Raw genomic sequence first — 22,037 nt, 5'->3', positions numbered from 1 at the left:
TCTCTTGTTGAGAAGCACGGGCTCTAGGTGCGTGGGCTTCAGTAGTCGTGGCTCACGGACTCAGCAGTTGTGGCTCGTGGGCTCTAGAGCGCAGGCTCAGTAGTTGTGGCGCACGGCCTTAGTTGCTCCGTGGCATGTGGGATCTTCCCCGGGCCAGGGCTCGAACCCGTGTCCCCTGCGTTGGCAGGCGGATTCTTAACCACTGTGCCACCAGTGAAGTTCCAGTCCTTCCTCTTTTAACAGAACAAATACGCTTTGTGATGCTTAACACCAGCGGGGCATGTGGGCGTTATCTTGAGCCACTGTCCCAGTCCCTCCCTGTTTCCCCTGAAAAGGAGTCTTCAGGAGGGTGGGGGTGAAGGCCACAGGACAGGGCCTGGGGTCAAGGTCCACGTGGTGGTCACTGCCCACCTGGGCTCCAAAGGCAGAACCTGAGGCTGGTGGACCCACGGGGTGGGGGGGGCAGGCCTCCCACCTGGCACAGCCCTCCCACCACTTACAGACCCAGGCCTGGATGGGACAAACGACCACTCACCGGACGCCCTCGTTGAGGCTGAAAAGCTCCTGGTCGGGCAGCCCCTTGCGCTGGAAGACGGCAATCACCCCGTTGTGGATGCTGCGTGGGGGACGGAAGACGAGCGCTGCTGTCCAGAGGCCCTAAGACTCCTCCCCTCCTTCCCCCTCCCACTGAGCCCCTCCCGCTCTCCTCGAGGAACAGAAGGGGCCCGGTCAGAAGCAGGGCGCCAGCCCTTGCGCTTCGAAGGCAGGCCTGGAGCACAGGGACTGGCCGCCCCATCGGACCCCATCTGCCCCAGAGCCTCAATTCCCATCTTGAGCGCCAGATCCTGGGCTCCCAGCCCCAGCCTCCCTGGAGCCCCAGGCCTGCCACCGGTCACCTCTCCAGGCTGTCACTGGGTTACCTTCCACACACTCTGCCTCCCTTCCCATGTTCTTGAACCCTCTGCCTCCAGGCTGGAAACTAGGGGACACCCTCTGATGGTCTCTCGCACCCCCAAACATAACCAAGTCCAACTGGCTTTCTCACCCTGTGCTTCCAGGTGCCTGTGAGCCAGCGCCTGCCTCACTGAACTGGGTACCTGTGTTATCTGCACCTGGCCCCACTGGGGAAGCTGCCCTCACCACAGGACCTTTGCACATGTCCTTTCTTCTGCTTGGTCCCCACCCTCACCCCCCACGCCTGTCTACGTGGATCCTTCCTTCAGGTCACAAGAGGTCACAGCGTTTACAGCACTTGTCAGTGTGCACCTACATGTTTATCCGGGACTCGTTTGACTGATGGGTTCCCACGGCCATCTATAAACCTCAGCGCACAGGGCCCTGTGCCGTCTATGACTGTGTGCTCTCACCTGGCTCAAAGGAGCAGCCGGGTAGTTACCTGGTGAAACGCACCCTGACTCTCCCTGGCCCTCCAGGTCCTACAGACCCTGAAGCCCCAACAATCTCTACCCGCTAGAGCTCTGCTGCACGCTTCTCTCTCCTCCATGCTCGCCTGGCCTCTGATCGCACAGGCACCTCCTCATGCACTCAGTGCCCCCTGCCCTGGGCCCTGCAGGTACAGCCCAAGGCCTGAATGTGGCATTCAAGGCTCGTCTGGAATGGCCCCTCCCCGCATTCTTGGGCACCCAATGCTCACAGAGTACTGGAGCCGCCAGGGGAGCCACAGCTCAGGGTCTCTGTACCCACTGCCCTTCCTACCTGGGGCGGGGTGGGGGGGCCTTATGCTATCTACTAGGCAAGGAGCTATTCATACTGGAGCCCTGGCTCAGAGGCCACTGCCTCCAGAAGCCCTCCTGACCGCCTCCCTTCCCCGTGCAGACTTAGGTCCCGGCACTCTGCCGATTTACTTTCATGTTAGCCCTCACCACCGGCCATAAGCTCCCAAGGGGGAGAACCAGGTCTGGGGGGCTCCACCGCCCTCCACTCAGGACTGGGTTGCTGCTCTAAACTCACCACTGCAGATGAGCTGTGTGGTTCTTGGTGTAGAGGGACAGCTGGACACGTGCTGCCGTTCACATCATGGAGTAGGTGGGGGCCCCCAAGCTCCTGCTGCCCCTGTCTGCTCTCACCAGCTCCACCCTTCCCAGCAATGTGGACTGGCCGCCCACTTTGCAGATGAGGAAACTGAGGCTCAGAGGGACCAAGCTCTGGGAGGCCACATAGCTCACCCAACCGCTGCCCCCTCTCCCCACGGAGCCAGGTGTGGGCAGGGCTTCCAGTTCCGCACCCTGGAAGGGGCAGGGCAGGGGCAGGGCCCCGCACCCCAGGTGGGTGAAGGCAGCTCTGAGCAGTGCAGGGACGTGCCCCAGGGGTCCACAGCTGGTCCCGACCAGGCCAGGCCAGAGGCCTTGTCACCTGACCCGACGACGCCTGACTACCCAGGCACCTGGTGTTGAAATGTTGCTTATTCGCATGTCCAGGCACACATGCCCTCTAACTTCTGTTTCCTGCCTGTGAAATGGAGGCCGCGAATGTGCCCGCCCCCAGGTTGCTGTCAGGACGAAAGCCCGGCCGGCGCCGAGCCTTGGTATGGTCACGGCCGGGGCTGTGCTCGGCTCTGTCAGAAGTGCCTGGTGAGGGCTTCCCTGGTGGCGCAGTGGTTGAGAGTCCGCCTGCCGATGCAGGGGACGCGGGTTCGTGCCCCGGTCCGGGAAGATCCCACATGCCGCGGAGCGGCTGGGCCCGTGAGCCATGGCCGCTGAGCCTGCGCGTCCGGAGCCTGTGCTCCGCAACGGGAGAGGCCACAACAGTGAGAGGCCCGCGTAACACACACACACACACAAAAAAAAAGTGCCTGGTGGGCTCCGGCGAACAGCTACAGTAAGGCTGTTCCCCATTTACAGTCTGACGGGAAGTCTAATGGCTGCCACCCTGAAATCCTAACAGATGCGGACTCGTGCCCAGCCTGGGGGCTGCTGGGGGCAGAGGTCAGACCCTCCCAAACCTGCAGGAGCCTGGGAGCTGGCAAATGGGGCGTCCTGAGCATAGCCCCGGGGGCCCGGCCCCTCCTGAGGCTCAGAGGGGCCTTGCCAAGTCCTCCCTGGGGACCAGGTCTCCACCAGGCCGAGGGGACAGCGTGGGGGACCCTCGTCAGCCTCCCAGGCCTGGCCCTGCTCTTCTCACCAGCCTTTCCAAGTCCCTCCTCCCTCCTCCTCCAGTAAGCCTTCCGGAGGGAGCGCAGCCCACTCTGGTCCCCGGCCCGGAGACACCTTAACCCACAGTTTTGGATGGGAAGACGGGCTCTTTGGACAAGTCTTTCCCCGAGGCCCTCAGGGGCCCATCGCCATCTGTGTCACTTGAACCACCCACCCCTGGGTCTGAGCAGTGCTGGCCTCCTTCTGCCTCAGGGCCATCATCCTTGCTGTTCCCTCTCCCTGAGGCTCACTGTGACGTCAGGTCCCTCCCTGCTCACACCTGTGTGCAGACAGCATTTGATCCCAGCTCCTTCGCGGGGAGGGGAGGTCTATTTGGTTTACCACTTAGGCCTGGCTCCCCGCAGCCCGGGTCTCGCACCACCCTACGTGTATCTGAGCAGCGCCCCGGCCAGCCCTAGGGTCACCCTTGAGTTCTCCTATCCACACCCCCACCCAGCCCAGCCTCCACCCTGGTGGACCCTGCCCCTGCCTTTCCCACCTCCAGCCCCGAGGCTCGTTCAGGTGCGGGCCTGGGGTTGAATCCCAGCTCTGGGTTCCCTGCTGCCCGCCTCTGGAGACTGGACCGTGAGTGCCTCAGCTTCCCCCTCCATACAATGGGACTCAATTGCAGCCCTTGTGGGGTTCCGTGTGCCACGGCATCATCAGCAGTGACTGTGGGGGGGCAGGATATGTGCCCCCGGAAGCATCCCACGGCCCAACCATCTGCCCCGGGGTTCCTCCATCTCCTTCTAACCACACCATGAGGTGGGGACTGTGACAGCCCAGGCTGCAGAAGGAAACACTGAGGCTCAGAGAAGCCAGCGGACGGCCCAGAGTCACACAGCTCGATGCCCGGCAGGGCCAGAAGGGAGCCCGGGGCCCACCGTCCTCCTGCCCCCCACAGCTGCTCAACCTGGGCTTGGTGGACAGGCAAGGCCCCGCTCCTTCCCGTTTCTCTGCAGCCTTCTTTCCAAAGTCCAAGTTGGGTCAATAACAAAGCCCTGCTGTGAGCCGTGGGAGAGAGAGGAGGAGGGGTGGGGAGAGGAGAGGCCCTCATGTGACTTATCCCCCCAGACAGAAGTGAAACTCCGGCCCGGGGCCTCCCACACCGAGGCCCAGCCGGGGGCACTGGGAGCAGCCCCCTGGAAACGGCAGGCGCTCCGGGGCACTTCTGGGTGAGGGCCGAGCAGCAGCTGACCCATCACCTCCTCTCTCCGGGCCTGTCGCTCTGCCCATGTAGGGAGACAGGAGGGCAGTGACAAGTCTCAGCATCTGTCACCTGAGCACGGGCTGAGGGGAGATGCCAGAACCCTTAGTGGGGACCCACGGCATGCAGGACGGTGCCAAGGCCTGCTGCCACCAGGGGGGCCGGGGGCCCTGTGGTCAGGCTTGGGGGGGAAGGGCTGATGGTGAGGCCTCTGGGGGAACCCGCCTGTAGCAGCCCCGGCTCGGCTGGGGCCGGTGTGGTGCTGCGAGCCGGTGGGACCCCAGCGGGGCGGGTCCCTGGCCCACCGTCACCGGTCTCAAGTGTTGCCCACCTGCCCACACAGGAAGGTCCGGCAGAGAGTGCGTGGGGGACCCCAAAGCCTGGCCTCTGGGGGGACAGACAACACACCTCCGGGAACCCTCGGAGAGGCGGAGAGGCCTAGAGGTGGAGCTCTGCCCTTTCTCAGGCCCCACCCTGCTCTGGCGCTGCCTCTGGAGCCTCAGAAATCAGAGAGGGGGGCAGGCCTCCGCCAGGTGCCCGCCTCACCCTCTCACTTGGTGTCCCCAGAAGGGCGACCCGGACCCCGAGAGGGGTTAGCGCTTCCTCGAGCCCCTCCCCCTGCTGTCGAGGCCTGGCTCTTTCTCAGGAGCTGGCCTGTGGGCGCGGGTGGGCGAGGGTGGGCGGAGGCGCTGGGCTCCACCGGTGTGCCCGCCTGGGCTCCCACCCCGGACAGCCCAGGCTCTAGTCCCCCCTCTGCTCTGTCCATCCAAGGGTGATCAACCCTTGGGTCGATAAAAAGCCCTGCTGTGAGCCACCGGAGAGAGGGGAGGTGGGGTGGGCAGAGGAGAGGCCCTCATGTGACGTATCCCCCCAGACAGAAGTGCAACTTGGGCCCGGGGCCTCCAACATCCTCATCATTATCCCAGGGGCCCAAGGCCAGCCCTGAGAGAGGAAGCCCTGCTTCGCTCTGCCCCGGTCGCCCCGGGGGAAGCACCCACGGGCCTCCTCTTCACGCCCAGTGAAGGCACAGGGGAGGCAGGCAACTCGGAACCCAATCCGACCCCCTCCGGGCCTCAAGGTGACCCTCTGGCAGATGCGGGTACTGAGGGCACCACTCTCAGGCCTGCGGGCCGTTCCCACGCTCACCCTGCTTTCAGTGCCCTGGCCCTGGCTTACACGGCCCCCAGTTCCCAGCCCTGCTCCTCCCTGGGCTCCAGGCAAGAATTCAGAGCTTTTCTCCAGAGCCCCACCTGCCCAGGGAGGCAGACGCCTGACTGCGCTGACCCCCCGTCCCGACAGGCTGCAGGGGGACAGCAGGGTGCCCACGCCGCCCCCATGGCTGCCTGGCCGCACAGTCCCACCCGTCCAGCTGGAGGGCAGGTTCTGGACGCTGGGCTGGGGGCCGGGAGGTGGAGAGCGGATGGCCCTGAGCCCCGACTGCTGGGAGAAGTGAGGGCCCAGGGCGCAGGGCGGGGAGGGAGGGAAGCCCAGCACACGAGTGTCCTCTGGCTGCTGTAACCAAGGCCCACACACAGCGGCTGCAAGGCAGCCAAAGGCTGGCTTTTGACAGCTCTGCAGCCGGAAGCTGTGTCAGTGCCACAGGGCTGGCATCAAGGTGCGCCTCCTTCACGCTCCGGGCGAGAGTCTGCTTCCCGGCCTTTCCCAGCTTGGTCAGGACTCCTCCCTCCATCCTTACAGCCAGCAGTGCGGTGTCCTCAGCCTCTCGGTTCCCATCCTTGCGTCTCCTTCTTGAACTCTGACCCCTGGGCCTCCCTCCCATTAGCACCCTTGTGGTGACACTGGGTCCACCTGGACCATCTCCCCATCTGAGAGTCATTTACTTAATTACATCTGACAAGTCCCTCTTGCCGTGTAAGGGAACGTATTCACAGATTCCCAGACATCTTCGAGGGCCGTGACTCTGCTGGCCACTCCCAGACCGCCTCAGAGCGGCAGGGGGCTCAGGACCCAGGCCCGACTCAGAGCAAGTTGTCCGTGAGGGTTGGCCGGGAAGCCAAGCACCGGCCCCCCACTGGCCTCCACCCCCCAACTCCCAACCAACCGGTCACCCTGAGGGCTTCAGCCCACCTCCTCCGGCCCCTGAGACCCCATGAGGCGGTGGCAGAAGCTCTGGACTTAGACCTGGGCAGTGCCCACACCTCTGGACCTCAGTATCCCCATCTGCAAGATGGGGGCAACAAGTCCCACCTTGAAGGCCGTTGCAGGGATGAAAGCAGCTTCTCCACGCCTGGGGTTGGGACAGGGCCCGGCACAGGTCAGGGTTGGTGGGCACCGCCGTCCAGGGGATAGAGCAATCACAGGCCCGGTGCAGGACGCCCTGTGGGCTTTGGCCAGCAGTGGCCCCGTCCAGGACCAGGGACGAGCAGATGAGGAGGGAGGGCTGCACCTCGGGCTCTCACCACCAACCCCCGCCTCGCCCGGCCCCAGCAGACACCAACTCACACGTGTCCCTGGGCAGCGGCTTCAAGTCAGGCCAGGGTTCAGACTCAACGTGAGCAGGGGCTCTTGGCCAAGTCCCTCTCCTTCTCTGGCCTCAGTTTCTCTATCTGGATGCTAAGGACCATCAGCCCAGCCTCGGAGGTGGTCCCGTGGGAACGAGAGGGCGCGCGCTCCACCTGCGCAGGGCCTCTGCTCTCACAGCCAGAAGGCGGGTGGGCGCCAGGCTCACCAAGCCCCAGGCATTCGGGCAGATCCAGGCCTGGCAAGGAGTAGGGCTCCATAATGGTGTACACCCTCTGGCCCAAACGCGGGTACATGGGACTCCTGCCCGCCCCCCAGCGGGCCCCTCAGCTCAGTGACCTTCGTGCAGCTGGAGGCCTTGCACACGCGTGGGGGCACACCCGGCGAGGAGCTAACTGGGGCCAACACAGGGACAGACAGGGACACAACATGCCATGCCCGGGCCCTTCGGGAGGGAGGGGATCAGGGGCTCCAGGTGGGAGTGACAGGTTAGCCTTCTAAGCCAGCCCTGTGCCCTCCCCTGCAGTGCCCTGGGCCAGGCACAGGGGGCAAACCCGCCCCGTAAAGCAGCAGCAGGGGCTTAGGAAACAGCTTCTGACGGTTCTGTTCTAGTTTCCGGTTTGTGAGTGTGGCCCAGCCGGCCGGCAGCCCGGCACCCAGCACTCAGACCTGCCCTGCGCACGTGCGTAAGGGAGCCCGGGCCCCCTCTGTGTGTGGTCAGCACCCGCGGTCCCCCGGCTAATCCTCCCCTCAGCGCTCAACACCACCCGCTCGGACCAGTGCCGGAGAGTGAATGAATGAACGAATGAGCGAGTGGCTAGGTGAGTGCACGGATTCCACTATCACGGGAGCAAGCTATGTATTTTGCCCCATGTCCAGATGAGGAAACAGAGGCACAAGGAATTTAGGGGATGGACCCAGGGTCCACTGTAGTGGGTTGAACAGTGTCCCCTAGAAATTCATGTCCACCTGCTACCCCAGAGCTTATGTGGAAACAGGGTCTTTGCAGATGTAATTAGTTAAGAATCTTGAGACCAAGTCATCCTGGATTTGGGGTGGCCGCTACATTAGGGGGCCCAATGACTTTCTAAGAGAAAGGAGAGGGAGGTTTGGACACAGAGAAGGTGGCCAGATGAAGGGAGAATCGGAGAACGGGGTGATGCAGCCACAGGCCAAGGAGCCACTGGGAGCTGGAAGAGGCAGGAAGGAGCCTTCCCTGGAACCTCCAGAGGGAGCGAGGCCCTGGCGACACCCTGATGTGGGGCTTCCGGCCTCCAGCGCTGTGAGAGAACGAACGTCTGTGGTTTTAAGCTACAAGTTTGTGACAATTTGTTACGGTTGCCCCGGGAAGCTAACGTGGTCACGTGGAAAAAGGGGGTTCATCTTGGACTCAAAATAAGGAGTCTACAACCTAGCAAGGCAGGACCTGTACTGTCCCGCCCCCCAAGGCTGTGTCCTGGGGGGCCCCGGCAGGGAGGACTGCGAGGATCGGGGCTGGGCAGCTAGGCAGCGACCAGAAGAGGCCCCGACCTCCCCGTGGTACCTGCGGAACGCTGGCGGGGAAGGCACTGCCCCTCCCTGGCTCAGGGCCCCCTCTGCCCAGGGAGAGCGGTGGCTCCGCTCTGCGGCGTCCACACGGGCAGGCTGCCTGGTCCTCTCTGCGTCCCCCTCTGCACCTCTATATGGGGCGTGGTAGTCATAACTCCCTCCCTGGGCTACGAAGGGCACCAAGGGCCGTGAAGGGGCCCGGCACGCAGGAGTGCCGCATGGCAAGCGGGGCTCGTGGGTCCAAGGGCTGGGCGGCTCGGGGCCTTAGAGACGCCGGCTGTGGGCCGGGCCGCTGCCCTGCAGTCTGCCCGGCCGAGGCACAGGATGGCACTGAAGTTTGAAAGTTCCTTTAAGTGAGAAGCAGTGGGGGGGACCCAGGCGGCCTCTCCCTACAGGCACCTCCCTGAGCTCCAGAAGACTCCGAGCCTACTCCAGGGTGCCCCCACCTCTGCCTGGAGAACCCCTCAGCAGGAGAAAGCTGCTGGTGGTGAAAGCTCAGGGACCAGCAGACGCCTGAGGGCCCCCCCAAACCCTGTCCCTACAGGCCCTCCCTGACACGAGTTTGTCCCCAGCACGAGTTGGAGCTTGAAATATAAGTTGCGGGGCCCTGCCACATGCCAGGCACGTGCTGAGGACTTCAATACAGATCTTCACGTTTAACCCCCACAATGGCCCATTTTACAGAAAAGGAAATTAAGGACCAGGGAGGCTAAACAGCTTGCTCAAGCACACGCAGCAGGGAAGAGGCAGAGCTGGGATTTGAACTAAGTCTGTTTGGCTCCTCGCGCTAAACCACGGCAGAGAAACGAGGAGGGAGACCGCTTCTCTCCGCAATTCTGCGAGAGGAGGAAACGCCTCTGAAGGCAGTGTGCAGTCACTGAGCTGATGATATTACCCAGCGAGAGTCCTTCCTTCTCTGTCCCCACACCGGTCCTGTAAGAAGGAATGTGTACGCCCGCTGACCGATAGGGAAACTGAGGCAGGCTCGTCCCAGCACTCAAGCAATTCGCAACTTGGCAGGGGGCAGAAGACAAGCACGCGACTGGACGACGGCGTCCTGCCTAGTGCACAGAGGAGGGTCTCAGGCTGGAAGCCCTGTGCCCACCATGACGCTCATGAAACGACTGATGGACAGAATAAATGAGTGTCCACACTGACAGCTGGTTTTCCGATGGCCAAGACCACAGACGGTGGAGCATCTGGCAGGGTTTCACTGCCGGGTGTGTGCGGTGACGGGGGCACAGCCCCCTGGATAGCCTGCCCTACTCTCTTCTCCTGCCCTCCCATTTTCCCTTTGGTGGAAATATCTATTGTTGAAAAGGGCTCATGAGCAAACACGGTGGGGAATCCCACTAAATAAATCGTCTCTTTTCCGGAGATCCCAGCCTTGCTCTTCAAACCAAGTGGGAGGGAGTGGTGGGACTTCCCACGCCCCTGCTTGTCTGGGAAGGGCCCGCGGGGGGAAGGTCGTCTAAAGAATGCCGGGCAGCTGCTGCACCCCTGCTGACAGCTGGGAGGGCAGGGGGCCGCTCAAGGGAAAGCCACCCGCCCACTGCCGACCAAAGGGACCTAAACGCAGAACAGGAAGCGCAGCGGCAACCCACCGACTGCGCCCGCGAGGTTTATCTGCGAAATGGGATAAATACTTCCTGCTCTATTTACCTCCCAGGTTGCCATGAGCACTGGAGCGAAGACGTGGGAAGACCCCGGGGGGAGGGCGGGGGAGGCTGGCTCTCGGGATCCAGGCCCACCCCACCACCCACCAGCTGGGCGCGTTGGGACCAGCCCCGGGTCTGCGGTCTCGTCCCTCCGTTCTAGAAACACGTTGCACTAAACTTCCCTTCCCGTCCGCACAACTCCGGCGGAGCAAGTTCTCTACAAACTGTAAAGTGCCGCGCTGCCCCCCAGCACAGTTCCTCGCTGGGGGCCGGCCCTCGCCCGCGGACCTGCTCCAGGGCTCCCCCTTCCCTGGCTCTGGCACCCGGGGCCAGCGGCCCGCGGGCCGGCCGGGAGGGCGCGGCCTTACCTGTTCCAGGTGGCGTTGGCGCAGGCCCGGCGCTGCTGCGTGCCCCGCTCGTCCGCGGCGGCGGCGGCCGGCTCTCTCTTGCCCAGGTCACTGAGGCTGGGCGAACTCATGAACTTCAACCTGCGGAGAGTCCTCATGGTGACGCCGGCGACAGGCTCCGCGCCCACGCGCGCCCGGCACCTCGCCCTGCGCCACGCCGCGCCGCGGGCCCCGGCCGTTGCGGCGCCCTCTACGAGGAGACTTGGGCAAAAGCAGGAAGCCGAGCGGCCCTCCAGGGTCCCGCCCCGGCCCCACGCCTCCGCCCCGGGCCCCGCGCCGGCCGCCCCGCCAGGTTAATCATTGCTCGGAGCGGCCGCAACGTGGAGCTCCCAGAGCGCTGCCAGTAGCGCGGACTCAGCGCTAAACGGGCCCGGGGGCGGGGTTCAGGGCTGGAGGCGGGGTTCAGGGCTGGAGGCGGAGCATGGTAGGCCCCGGGGGCGGAGCAGGAGAGGGGCGGAGCCGAGGCGGGGCCTCAAGAAAGAGGGCGTGCGCAGAGGCGGGACCAAGCTGGGCGGGGCCACGAGCTGGGGGCGGGGCCGGGGCCTCCGCGGCCTCGGCCGCCGCATCCCACTCGCCCCGCCCCTCCCCCAGGCAACCCAAGTCCGCCCTCCTGGGGTCGCACTCTGGCCCCCTCTGTCCTTCCAAGGGCCACCAGTGCCCACAGGAAATCAACACGGACGACCGCACAATCCAACCCCAAGCACCCACCCAGCGCCGGCTCCTGCGGCCACACCCACACGGTGCTCAGCTTCGCGCCCGCTCCCAGACCCCTAGTGCAGTGGTTATCTTTCCCCTTCTTGCCATCCCTCCCCACAAAGGCTGTGCCCACACAGATCCCTCAGGACCCCGCCACGTGGACACAGACTCCTCCGTGGTTATCATGAAGACTGGGTCGAGGTCTTCAGCCCATTTTCCAGTTGAGGAAACTGAAGCTCAGAGGGTGAAAGAACGTGCCCAACGTCATGCAATCGACCAATGGCAAGGCTGGGCCTAACTCAGGCCTCCTGAGCACACGGCAGGGGACTCCTCCAGCTTCCGGGGTCCCCGTGGGGCTCCCTCCCCCCTCCCCCCTCCATCAGACAGAGCAAGACAGTGTTGCCGCCCTCCTCTACTTCCTTCATTTCTTTCCTGAAGCAATGCCTGTGTCACCAGAGCACGGGCCTCATGTCTTCCTATAAATGCTTCCTGCGTGAATCAGAGGGGGAGAGGAGGGGCCAATCCTAGAACCTCAGCATGGGACGTGTGCTCAGAGGCCCCTCAACCATGCTGTACAGAAGAGGGAACGGAGGCCCAGAGGCCACTGGGTTCCCGGGGTCCTCTATGCCAGGGTGTGTGCATGAGATGCTCCTCCCCAAGGGCAGAATCATAGCACCTGCCCCCCGGGCCTTGTGGGGCTTGCTAATTCAGTCTGACACAGCATAGGTCGACGTTATCGTCCCCACTCAAGAGACAGGGATCTGCTCCTCGGTGTGGAGGAGGTGGTGCAGGGGGCCTGCCTCAGCCCCCCCGGCTGGGGCTCTTTCTGCTGAATGCCCCAGGCAGGGTGGGTTGCCAAGGCCAGGCCGAGCAGCCAATGAGCCTGTTTTGTGGCTCCAGGAACCAGGAGAACCTCATATAAGGTGTATGAGACCCTGGTGAGGAGACGTCCAGTGAAATCAACCAGCATTTTCCGAGCACCTACTGCGTGCCAGACATTACCATCATCCTAGGGGGGCAGAGTCATGCCCGGCAAACCCCCCGACCCTGAGCTCCAAATCGAGGGAACAGAGACCTTTGACTCCCCCAGAACCCATAATCCCCAAGGCCGAGACCTGCGTGACCCGGTGTGAGTGACAGACCAGGAAGGACTGAACTCTCAGTGAAGCCCCTGGTGGTTTCTCGCCCTTTTAGAAACTTCTGTGGACCCCGTCTACTCCTTCCACTTCCACTGTCACCTTCCCAGGCCAGGACAACAGACACTCCCTGACCTCTCTCCCCGGGGCCACACAGGTCACCGGACAAGCCCATCCTCTGGGTGGTGGCTGGAGTGCACACTCACACGCCCCTGTGCTTAGAGCTCCTGCGTGTTCCCACTGCCCCGAGAATCAGGTCCAGAGCCTGGAGTCCAGAGCCAGAGCTTGGAGGGCCTTCCCTGCCTCTCCTGGCTCCCCCTTCTGACCGCCTTCACCCTGGGTTAGGCTCAAGGGTTGCCCTCTGGTCATCTGGTGAGTTTTCCATGCGATGCCATAAGCCAGGAGGGCTGGGACTGTACTAACTGGTTCACCACTACATTCCTGAGCCCAGCATGCAGTAGACACGCAGTAAATATTTGGTCAAATGGACGGATAAGCATCTGTCTCACAGGCAGGAAGGGATTCAATGCTTTGTAAAAGGTACCACACTGGACAGAGATAGAACCACTGTAACTGCCTCTGGTGCAAATGCAGCAGAGAACCCCCGGGACTGGCTCAGACCCCGGGTGGACGGGATGAAGGATGGTTTCCCGAACTGGAGGCAGACTCGCGGGGGAGGGGCTGGCTGCGTTTGCTTGGCACCCTCGGGTGCGAAACACCCAACCACCGGGAGGCCCTTGCTGGCCAGAGCGGCCAGCTGAGTGCGGAGGGAGGCTGGACTGCTCTGGATGGGGAATCAAGGGAAAAATGGAGGTGCGTGGTAAGGGCAGCCCACGGTGGGAGGGCAGGAGAAGACAAGAAGAGGAGGGGCTGGGAGAAGAGGCCAGCAAGAAATGCCAGAGGTGGGGACGGCTGAGGGATTTAAAAGCCATGCACACTCAGTGTTAAGGAATTAGCTTTAGCTGCCCCCTGAAGCCCGCCGCAGACTTCTGTAAGATCCGTCTGCACCCAACAGCCCAGTACTGGGGGTGTAGTGGAGACCCAGGCAAAGGTGCCGCCGCCCTGTGTTTGGGCTGGCGACAGGCAGGGAGGGGCACGGGGCGGGGAGGGGGGCTGGACAGCCAGGGGAGCAGCCAGCCCCCAGGGCCAGAATCTGAGGCCGAGGCCAGGAGGAGACAAACCCTCCCACCCCCCAAAGCAGGGGGCAACTGGGTGGCCGATGGCCAAGTCCAGCCCTTAAACGTGTTCCGCACAGCCGGCAGTGCGGGGAAAGAAAACAAAAAACCCCAACTGCATGCAGCCAAGGTTTTACAATGGAGAGGCTGACATAGAAACCCTGATTTCTGGCTTCCTGGGAAGCATCAGATGACCAGGCCTGCGGGGCCTGAGGCCCCACGTGACCGCTCTGGCTGAGCTGCTGCCCCGTAGGCAGGCACGGGCCCTCCACTCACTTACAGAGCCTTCCAGGCCAGAAGAGGGGTTGGGGATTGAGCAACCGTACGGGGGGAGGGGGGATGCTGCGCTGGGCCCATGTGTGTCTGGCACTCAGGGATGGGAAATGCCCTCCATTCAAGGGAATGGGAGACGGGGCTACCCATCATGCACCCCCAAAGCTGCCAGAGTAACCCTGCCCCGAGAACCGTGCCAGGCCTGACAGCATCAACCATGTCCTCTCCTTCAGGATCCAAACTTCATTCCAACCCCTCCCCGACCAGTGGGGTGTCGGGAGCTGGTACAGGACCCTGGTCACTAAGCGGGACCGCCCCCCGCAGGGCTCTTCCTTCTGCTGGGAGAGGGAGCCCTCGGTTGGGGGGCCAGAACTGGGGTCCACTGGCCCTGCCACCAAGTCAAATGACCTCTAGGGCCTCGGTCTGCCCATCTGTAAGATGCATGGGGTTGAGGGTTGAGGGACAGGGGAAATGAGACCCCATAAAGCCTTTCAGAGGCCACGTGCTCCCCGTAGATGTGGCAGGAGATGGTGACCTAGGTGTCTTTGGTCCCTGAGGTATGACTGTGCTGAGGAGCTGGCCAGAGGTTTTGTCTTCACGGGCACCGCTCTAGGACTGGCAGTGACCTTTAGGATGGGCTCAAGGCACTGGGACTTTGCATCAGGAAGTCCCCTGGGGCTGGGACAAAACCCCAGTCAGGACCTTTGGGAGTGGGACCTGGGATTTCTCAGGAGCACCTCGGGGACTCTTGCGTGATTCCGTGGGGTCTGCAAACCCCTGAGCCTGGCTCAGCCCCTCACGTCACGGATGGACGGCCTGACGCCTGGGGACAGGACTGCCGTTAAGTCCGTGCAGCTCTGGAACCCAGGCCTTCAGACCTCTAGGCCACCGGGGTGAGGACACGAGCGGGGAAGAGACAGCCGCCAGCTCTGTCACCTTCTTGTCCCTCTCTCGGGTGCTGACTTCAGCCGGCCGCTCCCTGCCCGCCCCAGGCCTGCCCACTCTGAGGGGCACGTGCGCCCCCTGGTGGCGAAGGCTGGTGCTCCCCACAGCTGCCTGGGAAAGTCCCTCCTGCTGGTTGGGGACCCCCAGGGCCTGGACACCCAGGCAAGGGCTTGGCAATATGCCGGGCGCAGGGAGCCATGCGGGGAGTGCTCGGCCCATCCCTCCCTTCTCTGGGATGGACAGGGATGGGGACACACCTGCCCCACGATGGGCCGAGGTGGGACGAGACCATTCACGTAGTCGTGGGGTGCACGCCAAGGGCTTGCTTACTGCCGACTGTGACGGTCGCACTGCAGAAAGAGCTTCCTGAGTCAGGGCTAAGCCCACGTCACCTTCGGTGACTCCAGCCTGGTCATCTCCGAACGCTTTGCAACGCGCCGGTTCCGTCCCAAGGCTGCACGGCCGGTCCTCCTCCAAGGCTGGATGGGCGTCGGCCCACCAGAAGCAACATGTGTGGCATTTCGTGACTGGGGGGACTTATAGATGCTCCCCGTGCCAAGCCTGGGTTGCGGGCACCAACACCAAAGGTGGGTGGGTCCTACCCTCACGGTGCTCCGGAGGAAAAGTCCCTTCCAGTGGCTTCAGAGCCAGTGCCAACCGTTATCACCCCGATTTCACAGACGGGGACAGTGAAGCTGAGTGGGGTTAAGCTACCTGCTCGAGCTGTCAGCTAGAAAGTGCGGGAGTGAGGACACTGTGCTGCTGGGGGACGAAGCCCACCTCCCCAGTGCTTTAATAAACGCTGAGAACCTACTACATGCCTGGCGCTGTTCTCGGTGTCGGGAATACAGCAGGGGACAGGAAAGACAGGGTCTCTGCCGTCATGGGGTGAGCTCGCCGTCCCATCCTAGCTCTGTCATCCGACACCTCCTGACATGTTCATGGTCCCCTGAAGTATTCTCTCTACCAGCTGAGCCCCGACTCCCACCCCACGGCCACCAGGACCCCTCCTGGAGTCCCTTCCCCACACTAGTGGTCTCTGTCCTCTGCTCTCAGAACACTCCCCTTTCCTTTCACTCTGGATCCCACTCCTGGGGTGGGTCAGGGGGCTCGGATCAGCAGAGGTCCCTGTTCTTAGATCCCACAGGGCATCCACAGGAGACTCTCCAAGCCTCAGTTTCCCATCTGTAAACGAGGTCTCAAACAATCAGTCCTCAAGGCCCCTCCCGGGCGGGTGTTGTGTAACCCTGATTCTGGTCTATAAATAGGTGCCCCGTGGCGCAGTGAGGGGAGTAGAGCACAGCAGAGATGCCAGGCTCCACGGCCCCCCGAACCGGGTCTGCTCCCTGCTCGGCCACCTCCCCTGCAAGCTCCTTAGCCCCCTGAGCCTTGGACTCCTCTGCAGAATGTCCCTCCTAGCGTGAGCGGCACCCGCCCTTCAATTTCCATAGCAGTTCCACCGGGAGGGAGCTGCTCTCATCAACCCAGTTTACAGGTGAGCCAGGGGCGCCCCTGGAAAACGTGATGGGTCCAAGGTCACGCGGCCTGGCCAGGGATTCAAACCAGCTGGCTTCGGCGTCTGGACGTTTGCTCAGTGACCTCCTACACTAATGAGGATGTGCATGTCTGCCTGGGACCCAGCGCGGAGCAGGCCCCGAGAAAGCAGCAGCCACTACTTCCTTCCTTTCAGCGATGTCACGAGAAGAGGCAACACTGACGCAGGGGGGCCACCACCACCCAGGTGCCTCCTGTTCGGAAAAGGACCCCACCTGCCCCGTCCAGCTCTGCACCATCAACTTGAAGACAGGAGAAGCAATCTGCCCGCTGGGCTGAGTCCTGGGGTACCCAGACTGCTCACCCGTTGTCGTTGCCCCCAAAAGACACGCTGGAGTCCTAACCCCGGGTGCCTGTGAACTCATTTGGGTGTAGGTCTTTGCAGCTGTGCTCAAGCTGAGATAAGATCATACCGGAGTCGGGTGGGCCCTGCAGCCAGTGACTGTTGTCCTTATGAGAAGGCCACCTGAAGACACAGAGATCCAGGCACAGAGGGAAGACAGCGACGTGGTGGCAGCTACCAGCAGAGGCTGGAAGAGACGAGGAGCGACCCTTGACCTGCTGACACCTTGATGTCAGACTTCCAGCCTCCAGAACTGTGAGAAAATCAACTTCTGTTTTAAGTCACCCAGTTTGTGGCGACTGGTGAAAGCAGTCCTAAGACACCAGTATACTGCCTTTCCCCACACAGGGCCTGCACGCCCCCAGACTCCGGCTTTGACCTCCACGTCCAGAAAACTCCCACATCCAAACGTGGAAAGGCCAGGCCCCAAAGCTCAGCACACCGGAGGCACCCTCATCCCCCTACTCCCGATTTCTTTAACAGGAGCACACAAACTCCGGGAGACGGGCGGTGACAGGTTACTTCTGGCGAAGGCATCGTGGTGTGGCCCCTGAACGAGAGCAGAGCCGGGTCCGCATCTGCCTTTCCTGCCCTGGATAAATGCAGCTGCCCTGCAAGGCGGCCCTGCCACCATCCCCACTGTGCAGATAGGTGGACTGAGGGCACACAGGGCAGAGCTGGGCGGACTGGGCTTGATGTCCAGCTTTATATCCTCCCTAGGCACTTTCCTGGCCAGCAGCCTATTCTTAGAAGAATCCTTGGAAAGAAAAGTACCGCTCAGGACATCAGAGCTCACACTGATGATGAAAAGCCCCAGGAGAAGGAGCCTGAGCTCGTGGACCAGGTTGGTGGCCGTGGGAGCTTTGGAAGTGCCGCTTCACGTATTCTTCCAAACGGCCCGTGAGGCAGGAATGACTAGCTCCGGTGGGGGGTGGGTGGCTGTGTTCTTGACCTTGTAAACAAAGCCCAAAGAGCCCAGAGGGGAGGTGATGCGGGGTCAGCTGGGCTCTGCTCAGGCTTCGCTCCCAGGGGAGGGGCGTCCCCCCAGGACGGCGCTCCAGTCGCCATCCTCCCGCTTCTCCAAGGACGAAGTTCACAGTCCACGAAGGGATGCATTTAATGCAGGAGAAACGGTTGCGGAGATTTGCTGTAAGGTTTGGGGGCGGGGGGGCGCGTCTCCTCCTAGGGGTGAGAGGTACCCCTTATTGAGGGCTCACCCCGGCCAGCCTGGCCCATGGTCCCTACGGTAACCCTGCCAGCGGGGTTGCCTCTTCCTCCACTGCAGACGGACATTGAGGCCACAGATCCTGTGTCACCTACCAGGTCACAGGCTGAGAGAGGCAGGGCCAGCATAGATGCAGGGGTCCCTATTCCAGTCCCCGGCTTCTTCCATGGTGGGCCGTGGACTGAACCCAGGCCTGCTCCTGGAGGAGACTGGGGCCTTCCCCGCCCGAAGCCTGGGCAGGTAGCACCCCCTTGCTGTCCCCCAGCCCCTGAAGGGCCAGCTAGCGTAGGCCCCGTCCCTGTCCCTGGAGCCTGCCCACCTCTGGGCCTCGAAGGCTCCAGACTTCACCACCTCCCCTGCCCCAGACACGGCCTCCTGGCCTCACAGCCTACGGGGCTCCACCCTGCTGCTGGCACACTCACTCTGCCACCCAGGTGTGACCTGTCCGTCTGCCCAGCGGCTTCAGCCGGGGCCCCTCGCCTGCAGGATGAACTCCATGGTTCCGGCAAGGTGTCCAAGACCTCCGCAGCCTGGGTGCGGTACTCATCCTCCCATCTCTGCTGCGTCTCCCACGAAGCCCCTCCAGGCCCCGTCCTGCCACCCCCAGCCCCCGAGGAGACAAAGCAACCACTGTCCTACAGCCCTTCTGCCTGCTTCCCACCTCCGGGCCTTTACCCAGCCTCTGCCCTCTGCCTGGGTGCCCTTCCTCCCTTCCCTCCAACTAGTTTCTTTTTCAGGGATTGTATTAGTAGTAAAAGGCAGTAAAGAACTGTGATTCGGGGCATGGGCTCTGGAGCCAGATGGCCTGGGCTGGAACGTGCCTTCACTAGTGGACAGCTGACCACCTGGGGCTGAGTACTTCTGTTGAATTGTGCCTCAGTTTCCTCATCTGTAAGATGAGAGTCAGAATAACACCTTCCTCCCTGGGAGATCTCAAGGCTGTAAATGTATTCAGAGACGTCCAGCGCTTAGGATGGGCCTGGCACACAGTAGGTCCTCAGCAGCCTTAGCCATTACCACCAGCTGGCCTCCCGCTCTCCACTCCCAGTCCTCTGGCTTCCCCTGGGCACTGGGTCCCCACCCCAGTGATGCAGACCTTTCTCCCCTCGACCCAGCTCAGCCAACAACCCCCAGGCCGTCCTCCCTCTGTCTTGCGTTAGGATCTCGGGACTACCTTCTCCATCAGATGCTCTCGGAGGCCGAGGCTTCTGCAAGCTGAGGTGAGAGGCAAACGCCCAGCGGACACGGACAAAAACTTTCTTCTTGACCTAACTGTAACCAGTCTCCTTGGAGCCTCTGCTGGACGAGGCCTGACCTTGGGCTTCCCTCTCTGTCCTTGTAGGATCCACTGTGAGAATCCTAAGTCAGTTTAGTGAAAATCCTCCACCCGCCACTGTCAGACCCCCCTCGTCCTGCTCCCCCCCCCGCCGTCTCACCACCTTGGCTGGCCTTGAGCAAGGATTCGGCTAAGTGGGTCAGCAAGAATCCTCCTTCCCCAGATGTTTCCTCTTCCTACTTTCCCATCCACTGACCCCCGCCCCGCTCCTTGGCTATAAATCCCCACTTCTCCCTGTTGGAGTGACAGTCAAGTCCAATCCCCCGCCCCGACTGCAAGACTCCATCTGTGATTCAGAAATGCAAAGAGCTCTGAAAACTCAGATTTTTCAGGGCTCATTCGGCCACAAAACCTGACCTGACCAGAAGTGAGGCTACTTAGAGTCTCTGTCTACCCTACTTAGTGGAGATCCTGTGCAATACTTTCCCCAGGATGCCTCCTTGATCCCTTCTACAGGGCAGCAACAGACTGTATTATCATTCAAAAACAGTAGGAATTCCAAAGTCACATCTGGCCCTGGGGGTGTCGGTCGGATAAAGGATGGAAGATTTGCACAGACCCCAAGATGTGTCACAGATGTGTCACAGAGCTGGCAGGTATGCGGCTGAGCTGGATTCCACCGGACTCCAAAGGTGGCCTGCAACTTACTAGGAGAATTAGACAGGTATCTACAGGCTCTGAAAGTGCTTGGTAAGAAGTAGTAATACCTGGAGAGTATGATCATTGTTTTGCATTAACCACTGAAAGGTCAATTTAGAGAACGACACAACCTGAAAGCTCTTTCCTACATAGCGCCTAGAAATGCTGGATAAAAAAATTACACACATCTCAATGCATAACTGAGCTAGTAAGAAAATGAGGATGATCACCGGGGCCAGAATAATATTAGGATTATCATTAAGATAATCTTATCAGTATACTTATGTCATATTTAATATTAATTTTACTGAAGGCCAGTATAATGCTTGCAATATGCAATAATTCAATAAGGAGCGATGTTCTCAATTGTCTTAATGTATCAAGCCCTTGTGAAAATTAATAAACAGAAACTTCATTTAAAATGGATTTGGGAGGCCAGAAGGGGGAGCTCTCACACCCCATCACTCCTGGTCAACCACAGACCCAACAGGAAGAGACATACCTTTGCATCTCCAACAGGAAAAAGGTTACTACTTTCCTTGCCAGCAGGAGGAAGGAAGAATTTCTCCTCGCCTGGCAACAGCCCAGCCAATGAGAGACTGGTACAACTCAGCCAATGAAAAGCCATTACACTTCAAACTCCCAGTTTCCTCCAATGGACTCTTTGTTTATAACAGCCCCTCCCAGCTCCCCTTCTCTCTTATAAAAGAATGGTACCCTGGACGCGCCTGTGGTTCACCATAGGTTGTGCATCCCGAATTGCAATTCTTTGCCGTTCCCGAATAAACCCATTTTTGCTGGTAAAATAACAGGTGTTTTACTGTTTTCCGTCAACGCCCTCTAGCGCTTGCAGCAACCCCAACTACTGCTATTCCCATTTCACAGATGAAGAAACTGAGCACATCTCATGCTGGTGGAGCGGGGATTCAAGCCCAGGCAGTCCAGCTCCAGAGTCTGTATTCTTAACTATTACACTCTACTAGCTGTACTCTAATTCGCATAACATTTAAGTCACAGGAAAATACTGTGAACTAAAAACCCAGACGTTAAATGAAGGTGTCTTGTAGGGTAGGGAGAGGGATATCGAGACAGAGAGGTTAAACCCAGCAGTCGGGAGATAAGACACCAGCAAGCAGGACGATGGGAGATGCAACTGAGCTCTTCACAGAAAGCCAGGGGTCTCGAGGGGCTGCACCCCTAATAAATGGGTAGCCGGGAGAAAGATCTCCCCATTGACAGAGATGACAAGAAAACTTGTCTCTGACCACCTGAACTCGAGGTAGGAAAAAGCATGCAGGGCTCCTGAAAATCGGTAGCCAAGAGCCTACCTTCACAGGCTGCTGGGTTAGGGTGGAGAGAGCCTAAACTGATTAACATAGACGTGGCCCCGGGCTGTGACAGCCCTAGGCTGCCAAGCAGAGCGACCACAGAGATGCTCTGGAGGGTAAGCGCACAAGCCAGGCCTCCTGGGGTTTCCACAGATAAAGCCTGGCTGGAAATAAACTCATGATCTCAAATTATGCGACACACGGAGAAACAGCCGCTATGCGGGAAAGGAGAGCAAACGCTACAAATGTCAGGATGACATTCCTAAAACTTCAGCCACGAAACTATTGGAAAGAGACTGTAAAGTGAACTTGCTTAACATAATCAAAGAGAAAAGAAAGCATGAATATAACAAGATGCTATAAAAGCCAGGTACCAGCTTACTGGGCACCCACCCAGGTGTAAAAGGGGATGGAGGGCTTCCCTGGTGGCGCAGTGGTTGAGAGTCCGCCTGCCGATGCAGGGGACACGGGTTCGTGCCCCGGTCTGGGAAGATCCCACATGCCGCGGAGCGGCTGGTCCCGTGAGCCATGGCCGCTGAGCCTGCGCGTCCGGAGCCTGTGCTCCGCAACGGGAGAGGCCACGACAGTGAGAGGCCCGCATACCGCAAAAAAAAAAAAAAAAGAAAAAAAAAGGGGATGGGACCCAGGACAAGGGAGCATCGTACGCAGTCTCAGCATTGATTTCCCTGTCCTTCCCTGGTGTTCTGCAGTCAGTGCAAAAGTCCTCACTGACTCAAGTGCCTGGCGTGTCCAGGAGGCTGTTAGGCACCAGGTCTACTCCTGTTTGGGCCACAGTGAAAACATCTGGCTCTGTACAGAGTAGACAGCCTCAAGATCAATTGGAGATTTCTGCTGCTCCATGTCTAACAGAAGCCCACCTGGGAGAAAAAATTCTCATGAGCTTGGTTCAGAAGATATGCACTTACCCCTGTCA

General features: G+C 60.8%; 1 protein-coding gene across 2 annotated transcripts in view; it reads right to left on the bottom strand.

The window, feature by feature from the left end:
* Positions 1-22,037, bottom strand: part of PRR5 (proline rich 5) — a 51,174-nt gene that overhangs the window by 15,022 nt on the left and 14,115 nt on the right. Inside the window, exons 2-3 of one of the 2 annotated variants that reach the window (XM_082665813.1) lie at positions 10,415-10,534; positions 536-616 (exon numbers count right to left, since the gene is read on the bottom strand). In XM_082665813.1, the coding sequence (XP_082521939.1) occupies positions 536-616; positions 10,415-10,524 (191 nt within the window). In that variant the 5' untranslated portion in view covers positions 10,525-10,534. Of the gene's footprint in view, positions 1-535; positions 617-10,414; positions 10,631-22,037 lie in introns of those variants that run through there. The other variant, XM_082665812.1, reaches the window with a different exon arrangement.

This window comes from Grampus griseus (assembly GCF_964374135.1).
Source record: "Grampus griseus genome assembly, chromosome: 11".
Lineage (NCBI taxonomy): Eukaryota > Metazoa > Chordata > Mammalia > Artiodactyla > Delphinidae > Grampus > Grampus griseus.
Note: the sequence above shows the minus strand (reverse complement) of the source record. Positions and strands in the feature narration are given on the sequence as shown.